Below are 18510 nucleotides of genomic sequence, written 5' to 3'. Positions count from 1 at the left end.
GACGCAATAACTAGGTTAAGCATTTTCTCTGCATTATTGACCTCCATAGGAGTCCCATAATTTGGATGCTATTATTCCCATTTTATGACTTCCCTGGTGGCTCAAATGGTAAAGTATCTGCCAACAATGCGGGAGACTCAGGTTCAATCCCTGGGTCAGGAAGATCCCCTGGAGAAGGAAACGGCAACCCACTCCAGTATTCTTGCCTGGAGAATCCCATGGACAAAGGAGCCTGGTGGGCTACAGTCCATGGGGTCGCAAAGAGTTGGACACGACCGAGCGACTTCACACACATTCCCATTTTATAGAGAAAGAAAATGAAGCTTAAGGAGAAATAAACTGCTTAAAGTTGCATGGCTATTAAGTGCCATCGACGGCCTAGAACCAAGATCTGGTCTGATACCAAAGTGCAGGTTCTCGACACCAGGTAACATCACCTCTGAATTTGTGAAATGGTCTAAAATCAAAGAAAGAGAATCTCTTGTTAGATAGAGTGACCATACTCTGACTTTAGGTAAGATAAAACATGCAGCTTCTTAAAGGCTTCAGTTAATGAATAGGGAATCAAAGATTCAAACTTGAAGCTGTAATATGACCTACTTGGTAAATTTTCCCGAAATGAGAGAAATGGTGACTGGGTATCATCAAGGCAAAGTTCCCACCACATGTAACCCATGTCTTCCCTGCTTGCCTCTAGTCAGCCCCCTGTTCTTTCTTCACGTTGTGTCTCCTAAATGTATTGCTCATGGATTATGAACAGCACATTCAGAACCATATCTTGGTATTAAAAAATTCCATGAAGTTCATTTTGGGAATCAGATTACTAACCTATTTTTAGCTCTCAACACAAACCACTCTTTCTATTACACTTTTATTATTATTATTATTTCTATTACACTTTTAAATATTCTGTGGTAAAATGATGTTGAAAATAGCTCATATAGCCAAATAAAAGCCCTACATTTAGCTTAATCAGACCAGACCTACCGACTGGCATGCATGTCAATATATTACTGCGGCAGCTACCTGCCAGGGCCTTCCTCTTCCTTTCCGTTCAGGACTGCAATCCCCATTTGCTGCTATATTTATCTACTCTCTTAGCCATAAAAGGCTGGGTGGCTCTGACATTCTACTGCCTGACCACATGCATTATTTTTGAACTGGCCCCCAGGGTCCTGTCTTTTTAGCCCTGACTCTTAACTTTTTCTTGGATTAGACCTACGTGGGTTTTTCACTGTCTCATCCAGCACCCACAGTCACATCGGATTCTACCACCATCAATCCTTTGCAAACTGGTAAGTGTGACCTTGAGGCAGAAGAGTGCACTTGATATTTTATGTGCTCAACAGCACTGCGGTGTGTGTGGTTTCTGTCTTCTGAGCTCAGCAGTTTTCTCCAAGAGATGTCAGAATAGTAGAGAAATAGGAAAGTGGAGCTCCAGGGAAGGAATGCGAGCAGCAGGGTGCCAGTTTGTGCTGGCACAGCCCTTCTCTCAGATCAGTGGATTCTTTTAAAATTAAGCTACTGTTCCTGGAGCTATAAAAAACAGTAGCTGTCTCAGATAGAACTGTAAGCGTGAGTCAAGAACTCTTTCCAAGTTACAGTTCGGCGGTTTGGTTGAAATCTGGAGTGGGTGTGGAAATAGGAAATCATGTGTTTTCCATCCTCCATAAGCCTACAGTACTGCCTGATTACAAATTTGATCAAAAGGAGTAGGTTAACTCTGAAGTCTCAAGTTTCTAATTCAGTGATTTTTGCCCCAACAAGCCATGTGGATAAATGTTAGGGTGCATTGGGGGTATTTCTAATCGGAAAATGGCTAAGCAGTATTTCAGAGGCAACGCAGATCCCTGCTTCATGACCCTAAAGTTCACACTTTCTGTGAAGAATTTTTATAGCTTTCAGCCTCTAACTCCTGTACAAAAGTATTGTGTCACAATACAACTATGGAGTTAGTGTTTCTTCCTAAATTCCCCAATTATTTTCAGGGGAAACAAACAAACAAACACAGGTCTTAAAGGAATGGAAGACAACCAAACCATTTTTCCTCCCAAAGCGCTCTAGCTGTCATGTGTTGGGGGATAATCCTTACTTTCTTAATAAAGAGAAGGTAGCTGTACCATCGTTCCAGAGGTCAGAGCTGTGACAACCAGCTCTGTTGACATAATGTCAAAACCTGTTTACTTGCATATATTATCTTTGTGCTTGGAATATTCAGTACTATTAAAAATACATTGGGGGGAAAATAGAAATAAAGAGAATGGAAAATAGAATTGAGGCAAGACATTTAAAGATTTTATTTTGTGAAAATTAACAGCATTTCAAGTTATTTGGGTTCTGAATTAAGCTTATAATACACAAGAAGGTCATTCATTGTTTATTTGGACATCATTCAAGTAACATTTTCTGTGTTGCAGTATACTATGTATCATTATGCAAATTTACCAAATAGCTTTATAAATGCCTAATATCATATACTTCTATATTAATATAGTCTACCTTTTTCCTATAAAAATTAATCTAATAATTATTCCTTATACCTGATCATTATTGTGTATATTTTAAAATAGAAAATAGCAGTCTATTTAAGGGTTGAAGCAAAAGTTGTTTGCTAGTAGCTATTTTTTTCCTCCTGGGAAATGCCATGTAGACTGATATCTTCCATGAGCCTTAACATAAATATTTCTGGAGTGAAGTTTGCTGGATTTTCTTCTCTAGGGAATACATGCCTACTTTTCACTTCAAATAAAAAGATTTTAAGCTTGACCAAAAAAAATGTAGCAAGTTTAGAAGGATTCAGTCCTTATTCAGAATTTTTTTAAAAGATTTGAAAAATTGATTACAACTGATTTTACATGTAAAAAATTTAGGATGTGCACAAAAGCATTAATGATGGAAGGGGTGGCTTTCATAAAACTATTACTTCATCCAGGGTTATTAGTATGGCTGATAGGCTCCAGTCAGTGGACAGATTTCTAAAGAAAGATAATGCAATCTGAAGTCTCCCCTCTCTATGCTAAGCAAACCCATCTTTGATTTTCAGTAGGACTGTTAGCTCAAAAAACAATGCAAACTGCTACACTGCTGACTGACTTTCTTCTTTAATACAGGAAGACTAGGAGGCTTTATATTCTTAATGGAATTTTTCTGGTTTGACTCCATATCTTTTTGAACCATTTGTGAGATTTGAAAGGGCTTGTTATATGGCAATATAAGCATCCTCCAGATCAGTCCTAGGACTTTCATTCTCATCTCTCTCTCTCTCTCTATTTTTTTTTTTTTTTGGCATTGTATACCATCTATATGCTGGTGAGTCCCAAATGTAGGTCTCCATCCTGGACCTTTACCCTGTATTCCTGAGTCACATGTCCAACATCCCACCTTCTCTCTCCACTTGGGTGTCTAGCAGGTATCTCAAATGTAGAATGTCTCAAACCAGGTTCCTGCTTCCATCCCAAACTGCTGTTTTCTTACAATCCTGCTCATCTCAGTTCACAGCAGCTTTAATCTTCCAGTTACTCAGGCAAAGTCCTTGGAACTGTCACTCAGGCAAAGTCCTTGGAGCTGTCACTCACTTCTCTCTCTCTTTCATACCCTATTCCAGAACTTTCAGCAAATACTTTTGATTCTACCTACAAAATATGCAGAGTTGGATCCCTTCTCACACTTCACTGCTACCACTATAATCTTTAGCCTGGACTATCGCAGTGGCCTTTGTATTAATTTGCTAGGGCTGCCGTAACAAAGCACTAGAGACCAGGTGGTTTAAACAACAGAAACTTATCTTCTCACAATTCCAGAGGTTAGAAATCTGAGATCGAAGAGTCAGCTAGGTTGGTCTTTTCTGAGGCCTCTCGCCCTGGCTTGCAGATAGTCCATCTTCTCGTGTCTTCCCTCTGCATATGTACATATCTGTGTCCTGATTTCCTCTTCCTATAACGAGGGCAATCATGTCTTATTGGATTAGAACCTATCCTAAGAACCTCAATTTAACTTCATTTTTTCCGTAAAGATCCTATCTCTAAATCCAGTCACGAGGTTAGGACTTCAAATACGGATTTGGGGAGATACAACTCAGTCCACGGCAGCCTTCTCACTGGCCTCCTGGCTTTCACTCTTGTCTCTCAACAGTTTATTCTCAGACTCAGTAAGAGTGTTTCTCAGCTCAGAACCTTCCAATGATTCCTTACTCCTTTCAGAATAAAAGTTGAAGTCCTTACACTAGCGGTGGGACACTACCCTCCTGCCGCCCCACTCCCTGACACCATCTTCTGTACCTCTCCCTGCACCCGTTCACTGCTCACAGCCTCCCTGGCCTACTTGCCTTTCCCGGAGTACAGTGCAACAGGCAGGCTCACAGCCCCCCAGTGCCTGTGCAGTGGTCTCCATCCAGAATGCTTCTCCCGTCCCAGACAGTCTCAGGCTCAGGTGTCACCTTCATGCTCAGTCATCACCATTATCCCTGATGATACTTTTTAAATGGCATCCCATTCCACGTTCCTGTTTTATTTTTCTCTATAGCATTAAGCAGGTTCTAATATACTTTATACTTTATTTTCTCTATTTGTCTATCACTTGCAATAGAATATAAGATTCTATATAGGGTTATCGGAGCAGGAATTTTGTTGTTTTGTTCATCTATCTCCTGGGCAGGAATAGTACCAGGCTCACTGTAGGTGTTCAGTAATTATTTGCTGAATAAAAACCACATTGGCTGGACACAGACTCTCCGCTATTACACAATCTCTCAGGTAAAGTCCCCATCAGAAGGAAATGCCAGAAAATTTGAAATATATATCATTAAAGCGGGCTTCCAGGTGGTACAGTGATAAAGAATCTGCCTGCCAGTGTAGGAGAAGCAGGAAACTCGGGTTTGATCCCTGGGTCGGGAAGATCCCCTGGAGAAGAAAATGACAACCCACTCCGGTGTTCTTGCCTGGGAAATCTTATGGACAGAGGAGCTTGGTGGGCTACAGTTCAAGGGGTTGCAGAGAGTTGGACATGACAGCACATTACGTGTATCCACATATATCCATTAAAATAGCACAAGATGGAAAGTTTGTAAAGATCTCCAGGTATTTAAAAAGAAGGCAGCACAATGATAGAAGGGGGTACATCAGGGCTGTGAAGCAGGGAGTTAATTGAGTAAACAGCTAAACTAACCTTCACATCATTTTCCACTTACTTTTTGGAAGAAATAAAAGGGTAGTAATTTTCACCTACTGATTTAGATGCCTTGTTCTGGAGAGTTAGTTCCTTAAGAGTTCACCTCAAACCTGTTGCTTTCTCACAGCTTGCCTGGATCCCTGGGGGCACATGATGTCTCTGCCGTTTTATCAGAAACTTCACCAGCACTATGACCGCAGCTACCGCAACAGGGACCTCAGCACCACCATGAGCCAGTACCAGCAGGAGAAGAAAAGCTCAGCCATCTACACCCATGGCTCCACCGCCTACAGCAGCCGCTCATCCGCGGCCCACCGTCAGGAGTCAGCGGCCGTCAGCCAGGCGTCCGCCGCATCCTACCAGCATCAGGCCTCCCGGGCCTCCGAGTTTGCCCTCTCGTCAGCAGTCAGTCACAAGGCGGCGTCAGCCTATGACTATGGCTACTCCCACGGGTATGTGAAAGCAGCTTTACAAACATGGGGCAAAACCGTGCTCTCTGAATACCCTGCCCCCACCTTACGCTCCAGGTTACATTTTCATTTCTTCGTGAGTCTGGCTGCCCTACCTTTAAACCAGGTGTGGAGCAAGGTCAAACCATGTGTTTGGAAGGCCTGGGATTTATGTCTTGGATTCCCCTTTCCCTTGCTTGCCTGAGTTTCACAAAGAGCTTCGCAGTTGCCCTGGGGTGTCTTGCTTGAATTGCCAACTGCGATATTGCTAGAAGCAGAGAAGTTTTGCCACAGGTTGTGTTCAACATTCAGCAGCAGCAAAGTTGAGAAATCACATTTCCGACCCTCACAGCAGGTTTCCTGGCCCTCACAGCTTTCAACTTAGATGAGAACAGGATTTAAAATTCACAGACCACAGGAACCCAAACTGCAGCAGAGATGTGTTCTATTCTTTCTGTATCTAAAAGCCAGCATCAAAATTCCAAGTTGTTATTCAAGCAGCAAATATTTTCTTTAGCCAGAGCATTTTATAAAAACATTGCCCTATCTCAGTCAGCTTAACAATACCAGGAACAAACCTATATTCTGACAGAATTAGATTTATCAACCGGTTGCCATGAGGGAGACCCCACACCAGAGGAAATGAGAGACTTTCACAGACTCACAGGCTTCGAAAATAAGCTTATGGTTGCCCAGGGGGAGAATAGGGGGAAGAGTCAGGGAATTTGGGATGGACATGTACACACTGCTATATTTAAAACAGAAAACCAACAAGGTTCTACTGTATAACACATGGAACTTGACTCAATGTTATGCGGCAGCCTGGGTGGGAAGGAGGTTAGGGGGAGAATAAATACATGTATATGTATGGCTGAGTCCCTTCGCTGTTCACACAAAACTATCACAACAATGTTAATCAGCTATACCCCAAAACAAATTTAAAAGTTTAACAAAAGAAAAGAAAAAGAGGGTTTCAGTAGTATTCTAGGACGAGTGGGATTTAGATGCAGGTCTGGTCTAAAAAGTGAATCAGTGTCCTGTTGCTTTGGAAACAGTCGAGTTGAGATAAATGAGGACTGTTGTATCTAGAAATCTCTTAGGAGCCCAGCACATGGGCTGAGAACTGAATCTGCTTCTGAGGTCTTCCATGCAAAGAAGCAATAGCTCATTCTTCCTAAAAAAATTTCAAACAACAAACCTGCTTATAATCTTTGATATTGGAGAAGAAAGTTTCTTGGTGAGTCTGTGGTCACGCAGAGGAGGTTGTCAGAACCCTCTACTGCAGCAGTGTCACTAGGAGAAGTGTTTCCTATGAACCCTGAGGTTGGCTTCTCTGTGTCTTGTTCCAGCCTGATGAATGCTGGCTGGATCCGTACTTTCTCAGTCCAAGCCAGTTTTTATTTCCTTAGTATCCCAAGCAAAATGTGTCATAGAGATTAAAAAACACTTGCAAGATTCATGTGATTTTATTAAATGTCTATCTATAGTCCACAGAAAGGATTGTTGAACTTCCAAACGTACGAATTCCTAGGCTGTGTGGTCAGTTACCAGCTGCTGCCTCAGATCTCGTCTGTCTGGCATATATTGCATTATTTGTTATAAACAGATATTATTTTAAGTCTTATATAATTTATGTCCACAAAATATCTGTCAGGGTAGCTGGGAGAGGTGTTTACTTCTAGGAGTTAGAAAAGTGATTGAAGAAATAATACAGTGGTTTGTATGTACAGAAGTAAGGACTGGTTCTGAAGGCAGAAACTCCTGTATCCCTGTGGGTTAATCAGCACCTGATGTACAGCTGTGCTTTTGTGGGTGCGGTGCCGACCTCCTGGGAGCTTCTGCAAGTCTGGTACCAAGGTCTCTAGAGTTTACCTGGAATGTGTGACAGCAATATTCTGAAATTCCACTTAAAATGGAGTAGGATCGTTTTCCAATCCCACTTTCATGGGTTATGTGCGCCATGGGATATTCATAAGGACCTCGAATTGGCTGCAAATATGGAAATATTGTCAGGGAGGAGGTGAATTCATTTCTTTTGGCCATTGTTTCAAATGACCTGCTTTCCAAATGAAATAGGAATGGGCACCGTGCTATGTGATAGTACCACATGCTCTTCTGAAGAATGTCACATACATATGTTTAAGGATCTCACTTAGGAAAGCAGCTGTCTTGTAATAGAGAGGATTATGTTTTAAATATCCATTTTCCTGGTCCATCTGTGCTGAATCTATAGAAAATGTAGAAAACGGGTGTTTTCATTACTGTACAATTGTAAACTAACTCGTGTATACTTATTTCATTCCCCCAATGCTATAGAGTCTATAGAGTTTTATGAATTTGTTAAAGAGAGTTTTATTTCTTAAATTCTATTCCTAAATTCTTCTTTTAACCATATATACACCATTCATATTTATTTACAATCTGATAAATCGTATCAAACATTAGTAATTGAACCTTTGAGCATCTTTGTATTTTATCCAGAAAACATTTGCTCTATTTTGTCTTTGGAACACTTAGCCATTTTAGTTATAAACAACCTCAGATAATAAACTTTTTGTAGGAAGTGGAACTGTAATTATTTCTATGGTCAACCTCACATCTTGTTCCTTCTTGCTATTTAAGTATTTATGTAGGTAGATAGGTATTTATTAATGGCTTGGTATGTTTGAACAACTCCACTTATTAGCAGAAATGTGGACCTAAAAAGAAGAAAGGGAAGATGCCAATATTTTTTCCTTTGTGTAACGCAATGTAAAAGAAAAGAAAGAGAACCTAATCCTGGGGTATTTTAGCTTTTCTTTTTTTAGACCTAGAGCTAACAGGTGCAGATAATATTCTTTGAGCATTTCAAAATCTTTATAATTCTTTCAGGTTGTATTTTTTATTTTTCAAAATGGAGCAACTTTTCCCTGCTAAATGAAATCTTTCTCTTGGGGCTGTGAAGAATGTTGTTGATTAAAGCTGGTGTGGAGTTGGAAATGCAGCTCTGTGGAATGTATTTGAACACTGGGCCTGATCCATTTTTAGCCTCTGCTTTGTAGTTAGATGTCCTGGTAGTAAAGTGGAAACTATGGAGATTTATATGTGCCCACAGCTTGGCTGACCTCAGTTAAATCTTAAGAACAATGGCTTGTTCAGTGTCACTGTGGTTTTAGCTCAGATCGGTTACCAACTGCATTCTGAGCCAAGAGTTGTAAAATAAATTCTGGAAGGCTTATTCTGAATGCCTTTGTTCTTAGTCACAGTGAGGAAAAAACTAAATTAAAGAAAGTGATTCAGGAAAACAAAAATGATACAGGACTATTGTTTTATGTTAATAATTCACAAATACTATTAGAGATTAAAGGAGAAATGGTACTCATGACCACTTTGCAACCATTATGCAAGGGTTCTTAGCCTCTGTCTGTGAATAGGTTTCAACAGAGTTTTGGATGATCTGAAATTATATGTAAAATTAGGTCCAGATGAGATTTTTTTTTTTTTTTGCTGAGAGTGACCCTAGCTTTCATCATATTGTCAGAGAACTCTGTGACTCAACAAAGGTCACCACCACTGCACTAGAAAATCTACATATAAATATCAGCCCAGTGTGTGAGCTGATGATCCCTTCCTAGGGCCAATATTATAGGGAATTAGGATGAAATAAGGCAGGTATTTACAGGGAATGTGTTATATGGAAACCAGCGTTTTCAAAATCCTCTCTTTTCAATAAGATGGGAAGAAAAAAGAACTATTTTGTTATGCTTGATAAGTAAGAATGAATAACTTTCAGAGGACAACACAGCATATTTCTTGGATGATGAGTCTCTCAACCCTCTGAGGTTATGGTAGACACTATTGTCTGATTCTAAGCAGATTAAAATCCAGCCCTTACAGTGCTTCCCTGGTGGCTCAGTCAGAAAAGAATCTGCCTGCAATGCAGGAGACCAGGGTTCAATCCCTGGGTTGGGAAGATCCCCTGGAGAAGGAAATGGTAACCCGCTTCAGTATTCTTGACTGAGAAATTTCATGGACAGAGAAACCTGGTAGGCTACAGTCCATGGGATCGCAAAGAGTCAGACACAACTTAGCAACTAAATCAAGAGATATTAAAATATAGCCTCTTCTCTAAAGAAAGATCTAACTATCATATATAAGAAAAAGGCACCATAGTTCCTGGGTAGAAAATGTAGCATTCTGGGATTTGTCTTCCAGACTTTAAGTACTAAGAAAATGATGAGCCATATTACCTCCTATATGGTAGGAAAAGGTCTGGGGAAAATCCAAGGAAAACAGAAAGCCAGTTATTCTTTTATCCCCCTAGAAATGGGCCGGTTTGTTGTCAGTCTTACTTCTTTTTTTTTTTTTTTTTAGTTTTTTATTTTTTAAATTTTAAAATCTTTAATTCTTACATGCATTCCCACACATGTACCCCCCTCCCACCTCCCTCCCCATAACATCTTTCTGGGTCATCCCCATGCACCAGCCCCAAGCATGCTGCATCCTGCGTCAAACATAGACTGGCGATTCAATTCACATGATAGTATACATGTTAGAATGTCATTCTCCCAAATCATCCCACCCTCTCCCTCTCCCTCTGAGTCCAAAAGTCCGTTATACACATCTGTGTCTCTTTCCCTGTCTTGCATACAGGGTCGTCATTGCCATCTTCCTAAATTCCATATATATGTGTTAGTATACTGTATTGGTGTCTTTCTTTAAAAGGCAACTGGTCTGTCTTTTGAATCCCTCAAACAAACCCTGAGGCCAAAGAGGGTAGCATTCAGTGTGCACCAATTTTCTATTCTCACTGCTGTAAATCTGTGGCTTGTTTGCGAAGAGAGAACTAGAAGTAGCACTCCTGGCAATATCAGTTTTTCATACAATTGGCAGGTTGTCATAGCTCCATAGAACTGTGGAATGCTAAAGCAGGAAGAGACTAAAAGCTCATCTAATTCAAGCCCTTCCTTCCACAGATAACGAGGCCCAGATAGACAGGCTTCGACTCTCTGCCTCTTTTGTTTTGTTCTACATTGAAAATACTACCCAACAGTCTCTTTTGCAGGCTAAAAACAAGTTTAGAGGATATAGATACCCCAAAATGGCATTAATCTTTTGTAGGCAGGTGAATCAGGCTGTGAGAAGGAAGACATGTCCCCTTAAGGAGTAGGAATAGAGTGAGTAGCCAAAGGTGGAGGAAGGGCCGTGCAGTCACCTCCCAGCGCCCAGAGGTGAAACAGTACCTCTGTTCACTGCTGGCTGAGCAGTGGGTGTAACTGAGCCTCCCCGCGGAGATCCCCCAGCTCTGAGAGCCCAAGGGAACCAGTGGTGCAGACTTGACCTTTTCCACACCAGCCTTTCTGGGTGAAACAGGAGCAAGCAAGAGCACCTCAGATGAGGACCCAGTTAATAGTTGATAAGTGCTCAGTGCTCAGTCCCTCAGTCATGTCCGAGTCTTTGCAACTCCATGGACTGTCCAGGCTCCTCGGTCCATGGGATTTTCCAGGCAGGAATACTGGGTTGCCTTGCCCTCCTCCAGGGAATCTTCCCAACCCAAGGATCTAACCCAGATCTCTCTCATTGCAGGTGAGTTCTTTACCGTCTGAGCCATCAGGGAAGCCCATATACCGCAGTGTCAAGTTGTAAATATATATAGAGAGGCAGTTTTACAGGAAAAATGGTAGAATAATAAAAATGAGTTCAGCTCTATTGTGGCCACTCAGTAAAGTCTAGTGGCAATGTATAGATAAGTCAGAAATGAAAATGGAGCTTCTGTTTTCAAGCTTTTGCAAACACCTCTGTGTCATGCTGGGATGACCTACCCATCTTTCAATGTCCAGCTCTTCCACAAAGGCTTCCCTGATAGACCCAGACAGAAATTGTCTTCAAGCCTGTAAATTCAATTTTTGTTTGCTCTGCTCTTTCTGCTTATCTGCCTGCCTGCCTTCTGTCCTTCCATCCTTTTTCCTTTGATTGACGTAATACAATGCATCAGGCTGGTAGCATTTGCAGCCCTACTAGACAGTAAAGGTCTCAGAAAACAAGTCTTTAATTTAATGTGTAATCTTCATATCCCCCTCCCACACCAGCATCAACCATAGAATTGTGCACACAGAGGATAAAAAGTAAGTTTTCTGTTGAATAAATGAAATGATTATGGAAAGTTAAGGCTTTCTGTTTGAAATCTACCTTCTCTTGCACCTTTTAAAATGTCAGCTTGTCTGTGTACTAAGTTTATGTTTAATGTTACAAGAGACAACTTAACTCTTTTCCAAAGCAATTATATCATTTTACATTCCCATACCAAGGTACAGGGATTCCAGCTTATCCACATTAGTTATTTTCTATTTCTTGGAAGGAAAGTTATGACCAACCTAGATAGCATATTTAAAAGCAGAGACATTACTTTGCCAACAAAGGTCCATCTAGTCAAGGCTATGGTTTTTCCAGTAGTCATGTATGGATGTGAGAGTTGGACTGTGAAGAAAGCTGAGTGCTGAGGAAGTGATGCTTTTGAAGTGTGGTGTTGGAGAAGACTCTTGAGAGTCCCTTGGACTGCAAGGAGATCCAACCAGTCCATTCTAAAGGAGATTGGTCCTGGGTGTTCTTTGGAAGGACTGATGCTAAAGCTGAAACTCCAGTACTTTGGCCACCTCATGTGAAGAGTTGACTCATTGGAAAAGACCCTGATGCTGGGAGGGATTGGGGGCAGGAGGAGAAGGGGACAACAGAGGATGAGATGGCTGGATGGTATCACCGACTCAATGGATGTGAGTTTGAGTGAACTCCGGGAGATGGTGATGGACAAGGAGGCCTGGCGTGCTGCAGTTCATGGGGTCACAAAGAGTTGGACATGACTGAGTGACTGAACTGATCATTTTTTACAGACTGTCTTTTAGGTATGTGGTGGAGTATCACTGTAGTTTTAGCTTGCACTTACTTAATAGCTAATGATGTTGACCATCTTTTTAATGTGTTTGGTAGCCATTTGTGTACTTCTTTGGTGAAATGCTTGTTCAAATCTTTTGCCTGTTTTTAAATTGGATTTTTTTCTGCTTATTATTGAGTTGTCAGAGTTATTTAAATATTTTGTATATAATTCCTTTCTTAGATGTATGTTTGGAAATATTTTCTGTCATTCTGTGCCTTGTCTTTTCATTCTTTCAACAGTGTCCTTCAGATACCAGAACGTTTTGATGAAGTTTGATTTGTCACTTTTTTCCTTTTTTAGTCATGCTATTGGTGGTATATCTAAGCAAAATTTGGCTTATTCAACATCATTTTTGTTGTTGTTGAGTCGCTAAGTCATATTTGACTCTTCGTGACCCCTGGACTACAGCGCATCAGACTTCTCTGTCCTTCATGATCTCCTGGAGTTTGCTCAAACTCAAGTCCTTTGAGTTGATGATGCCATCCAACTGTCTCATCCTCTGTCGCCCCCTTCACCTCCCGCCCTCAATCTTTCCCAGCATCAAAGTCTTTTCCAATCAGTCAGCTCTTTGCATCAGGTAGCCAGAGTATTGGAGCTTCATAGAGTTTCTCTAAGAGTTTTATAATTTTAGCTTTACATTTAGAAATATCCATTTTAAATTATTTTTTTTTGTATGTGATGTGAAGTTCTAAATCCATCCCTTCACATATACATAGACTGTTGTCACAGCACCATTTGTGGAAAAAACTATCCTTTCCCCCTTAAATCATTTAGCTCCTTTATCAAAAATATATTGACCATGTATGGCTGAGTCCCCTCACTGTTCACCTGAAACTATCATGTTGTTAATCGACTATATCCCAATACAAAATAAAAAGTTTTAAAATAATAATAAAGAAAAAGAGCTTTGGAAAGACAAAAACTCAATTGACTGTAAATAGGTTTATTTACAGATCCTCAATTCTGTTGCATTGATCTGTGTGCCTGTCCTTAGGCCAGTACCACACTTTCTTAACTACTGTTGCTTTATAAAAAGTTTTGAAATTGGTGGATGTAAGTTCTCAAACTGAGTTCATCTTTCACAAAAAAATTTTTGCCTACATAGTTCCTTCATATTCCCATATAAATTTTAAGATCACCTTGTCAATTTCTACAAAGAGAAAAGTCTTCTGGCAATTTAATAAAAATTATGTAGAAAGCATAAATCAATTTTGAAAAATATGCCATTTTAACAATGCTGACTCTTTCAATCCATGAACATGGATATTTATTTATTTAGATCTTTGTTTTACTTATCATATAATGTTTTATAATCTGCAGTGTAAAGTCTTGTACTTCTATGTTAAAATTTTTCCTAAATATTTTATTCTTTTTGATAGAATTGTGAGTGGAGTTGTCTTAATTTTATTTTTTTCATTGTTCACTGCTAGCAAACAGAGGTGTAATTAATTTTTGTGCTTTGATTCTGTATCATGTGACCTTGCTGAACTCATTTATTAGCATTGGTCTGTGTGTGTGTGTATTCCTTGGCATTTTCTATATACACAGTTGTATCATCTGTAACTAAAGTTAGAGTTGCTTTCCAATTTTTCAGGTTAACTGCCTCGACTATTCTTCACTGTGCTGTAAATGTCAGTACAATATTGAATAGAAGTGGCAACAGCAAGTATCATAGCCTTGTTCCCCATCTTAGGAAGAAAGGATTTAGTTTTTTTACTATTAGATATGATACTAGTTACAGATTTTTCATAGATGGCCTTTATCAGATTGAGGAAATTCCCTTCTATTCTTATTTAGTTGAGAATTTTTTAACATGCAAGAAAGCTGAATTTTGTCAAAATTTTTTTTGCACCTCTTGAGATGATAATGTGGTTTTTGTTCTTTATTCTATTAATATGGTATATTATACTAATTGATTTTCAGATATTAAATCAACCTTGCATCCCTAGGCTAAATTCTGCTTGGTTTTATATATTGCTGGATTCAGTTTACTGATATTTGTGAAGGATTTTTGTGCCTATGTGTATGAGGGATATTGGTTTGTAGTTTTTTAAAAAATTATAATGTCTTTGGCTTTGATATCAGGTTAATACTGGCCTTATGGAAAAAGTTGGGAAGTATTTCCTTCTCTTCTGTTTTTTAAAAAAGATGGAAATGATTGGGTTGTTTCTTCCTTAAATAGGTCATGTAATTTGTCAATGAAAGCATTTAGGCCTAGGCTATCCATTGTGCATGGATTTTTAAAAATATGTATTTATTTATTTATTTGGCTATGTTGGGTCTTAGTTGTGGTACATGGGCTCTCTAGTATATGGGATTAGTTGCTCCACAGCATGTGGGATCTTAGTTCCCTGACCAGGGATGGAATCTGGGCCCCTTGCATTGCAAGGCAGATTCTTAACCCATGGACCATCAGGGAAGTCCTTGTGCATAGATAAATTACTAATTCAGTTTCCTTGTTATTGATCTGTTATGATTTTTAATTTCCTCTTGAGTTAGTTTTGGTTATTTAAATCTTTATGGGAATTTTTCCATTTCATTTAAGTCATCTAATTTTTTGGCATAAATGCATTTATCATGTTTCCTTGTGATATATGAAAGATTTGCTTTAGCATTTCTTGTAAGGCAGGTCTGCTAGCAATGAATTCTCTCTTTGTCAATGTCTTTACTTTGTTTTCAGTTTTGAGTAGTGGTTTTGCTGGATATAAAACTCTTGATTTAGTTTTCCCCCCAGCACTTAAATATGTCATACGAATGTCCTCTGGGATATATAGTTTCTGATGTGAAATCAGTTATTAATACCTTGTTCCCTTGTATGTGATGAATCATTTTACTCTTGCTATTTTCTAGTTTTCTCTCTGGCTTTGGCTTTCAACAGTTTGACTATGATATGTCTACATGTGTATCTCTTTGGGAGTATCATACTTGGGTTTGTTGAGCATCTTGGATTCACAGAGTACTATTTTTGCACAAATTTGGGGAATTTTAAGGAAGCAACAGTTAGAACTGGACATGGAACAACAGACTGGTTCCAAATAGGAAAAGGAGTACGTCAAGGCTGTGTATTTTCACCCTGCTTATTTAACTTATATGCAGAGTACATCATGAGAAACACGGGTGGAAGAAACACAAGCTGGAATCAAGATTGCCGGGAGAAATACCAATAACCTCAGATATGCAGATGACACCACCCTTATGCAGAAAGTGAAGAGGAACTAAAAAGCCTCTTGATGAAAGTGAAAGAGGAGAGTGAAAAAGTTGGCTTAAAGCTCAACATTCAGAAAACGAAGATCATGGCATCCGGTCCCATCACTTCATGGGAAATAGATGGGGAAACAGTGGAAACAGTGTCAGACTTTATTTTGGGGGGCTCCAAAATCACTGCAGATGGTGATTGCAGCCATGAAATTAAAAGACGCTTACTCCTTGGAAGGCAAGTTATGACCAACCTAGATGGTATATTCAAAAACAGAGACATTACTTTGTCAACAAAGGTCCGTCTAGTCAAGGCTATGGTTTTCCCAGAGGTCATGTATGGATGTGAGAGTTGGACTGTGAAGAAAGCTGAGTGCTGAGGAAGTGATGCTTTTGAAGTGTGGTGTTGGAGAAGACTCTTGAGAGTCCCTTGGACTGCAAGGAGATCTAACCAGTCCATTCTAAAGGAGATCGGTCCTGCGCGTTCTTTGGAAGGAATGATGCTAAAGCTGAAACTCCAATACTTTGGCCACCTCATGTGAAGAGTTGACTCATTGGAAAAGACTCTGATGCTGGGAGGGATTGGGGGCAGGAGGAGAAGGGGATGACAGAGGATGAGATGGCTGGATGGCATCACCGACTCGATGGACAGGAGTTTGGGTGAACTCCGGGAGTTGGTGATGGACAGGGAGGCCTGGCGTGCTGCAATTCATGGGGCCGCAAAGAATCGGACACGACTGAGCGACTGAACTGAACTGAAGCCATTATTTCTTCAAATAACTTTTCCTGCCCTTTCTCTCTTCCTCCTCTTTCTGGTACTAACATTACTCACATAGTGGTATATTTGATGTTGTCTGACAACCTATTTTTTCTTCATTCTTTTTCTGTTTGTTTTTTTCTTTCAATTATATAGCTTCTATCTTCAGCCTACCTGATTATTTTATTCTTTTATATAAAATCTTTTGGGTCCCTTTAATAACTTTTTCATTTAAGTTATTGTACTTTTAAACTCCAGAATATCCATTTGACCTTATTTTACAATTCCTATCTTTTTGTTGACATTCTTTCTTTTTGAGTCATTATTATACTTCCCTTTAATTATTTAAACATGGTTTCCTTAATTAGCCTTTGAATATAGTTCCTGATTTTTGAACATATTTCTAATTACTGTTTTGACGTCTTTGCTAAATCCAATATCAGGGTGCACTTAGAGACAATTTTTATTTACTGCTTTTTTTCTTCTAGCGTGCATCACCTTCTCCTATTTCTTCTCATATCTCAATTATTTTGTTGTTGAAAATAGCGCATAATAGATAACATATTGTAATAATTCTGGATTCTGAATTTTCCCCACATGTGTTGCTGCTGTGTTTTGTTTAATTACCTGCCTAAACACATTTATAGACTCTGTTTACCCAGCACTGTTACTGCTGATGTCTTTGTTTAGTGTTTTAAAAAATTATTGTTCTTATTTTTAAGCCTGAATCCATAGGGATCACTTGGTATTTGCATAGATTAATGACCAGTCTATGAATGGTCAGACATCTGTTCTCAAACATCTCAAGACAGTAAAGCTTCCATCCTCTGGCAATAGATCTGTGTGTCTGGGTGTGTGTGTTGGGGAGCATATTTGAAGTCCAGGTCATTTAAAAATGTGTATGCCCTGGATTTGTTTGCCTCTAGACTCCCTTGTCTCTTCTCTGCACACACAGGCTTACAGTCAGCCAATCTTACGTGGATAACCTGAGTCCTTTCCAGTTTTTTCTAGTCAAGCACATGGAGAGAGCTTATGAAGGCCCCCATGGTGGTCTTATTTTTCAGATCTTCCCGTTATATCTCTGAGTGATCTGCCCATCTGCTGCTTGTTCCAACCATGACTGTATCCTAAGACTGACTGAGCTGCTGGTCTTCCCTTGTTTGTTTGATACTTAGATGGCTAGTATTACTCACAGTGTTGCTGGTTGTGGAGTTTTATCATGCTCTGCTCCAAATCAGCCCCTCTGACAGTGAATATTAAGAGTTTCTCACCTTTTCCCACCTTAGTAGAACTACTTTATAGATTGAGCTGGGGCTGGGTGGGAAAGAACTAGACAAGCATGTCACACAGACTCCCACTATTCAGACTTGAAGCTCAGTATCTTTTCATGAATAGTCACGTGTCAGTGTAGTATGTCCTGTACTTGATTTTCAGAGGCCTGAGTGGGTTGGTTTTGACAATTGTATCCAGTTTTATCACTGCTTTTTTGGAGAGAGGAACTGCTGAACTATTCACTCCACCATACTGGAAGTCCCACCTCTGCACTGGTCATTCTTACTAGTTCCTCAGCTGATTCTGATGTGAAGTCAGGGTTGAGAATCACAGAGATAGGGTATGGTTACAGGAGGTTGAATCTTGATTTCACCTCATTCAATAAACACTTACTGAACACTATCAGGCACTGGACACAGTGCTGAGGATATAAATCTAACTTTTAGGCCATCCCTCTCCTTGAATAGTCACAGGAATGGAACAGAGAAGGAAATCAATAACGTACTGTAATCATGAGCATATGTGGGTGGGTGGTGCTGGGTTTGGGAGTAGTGTCAGCAAAAGACAAAGCCTATGCTGATAAGTTGTCATACTTTTTTCAGAAAGTAATATAGCCATTAAGTAGATCCATACTTAACATAAGCAGGCATAGTTACTCATCCTGAGGAACTAGGACAATTTTTCACAATTACATGAAATTACAATGATTATAAATATAACTTTGAAGAACTAGCATTTGACTTCATGTAAAGTTTAATGAG

At 39.7% G+C, this 18510-nt stretch overlaps 1 protein-coding gene across 2 annotated transcripts in view; it reads left to right on the top strand.

The window, feature by feature from the left end:
* The first annotated feature begins 1099 nt into the window (after positions 1–1099).
* MYOM1 (myomesin 1) overlaps positions 1100–18510 on the top strand; it is a 117030-nt gene continuing 99619 nt past the window's right edge. For both annotated transcript variants that reach the window (XM_069568339.1, XM_069568340.1), the window contains exons 1-2: positions 1100–1295; positions 5294–5618. In XM_069568339.1, the coding sequence (XP_069424440.1) occupies positions 5317–5618 (302 nt within the window). In that variant the 5' untranslated portion in view covers positions 1100–1295; positions 5294–5316. The remainder of the gene's footprint in view (positions 1296–5293; positions 5619–18510) is intronic.

This window comes from Ovis canadensis, chromosome 23, assembly GCF_042477335.2.
Source record: "Ovis canadensis isolate MfBH-ARS-UI-01 breed Bighorn chromosome 23, ARS-UI_OviCan_v2, whole genome shotgun sequence".
In the NCBI taxonomy this organism is placed as follows: domain Eukaryota; kingdom Metazoa; phylum Chordata; class Mammalia; order Artiodactyla; family Bovidae; genus Ovis; species Ovis canadensis.
Note: the sequence above shows the minus strand (reverse complement) of the source record. Positions and strands in the feature narration are given on the sequence as shown.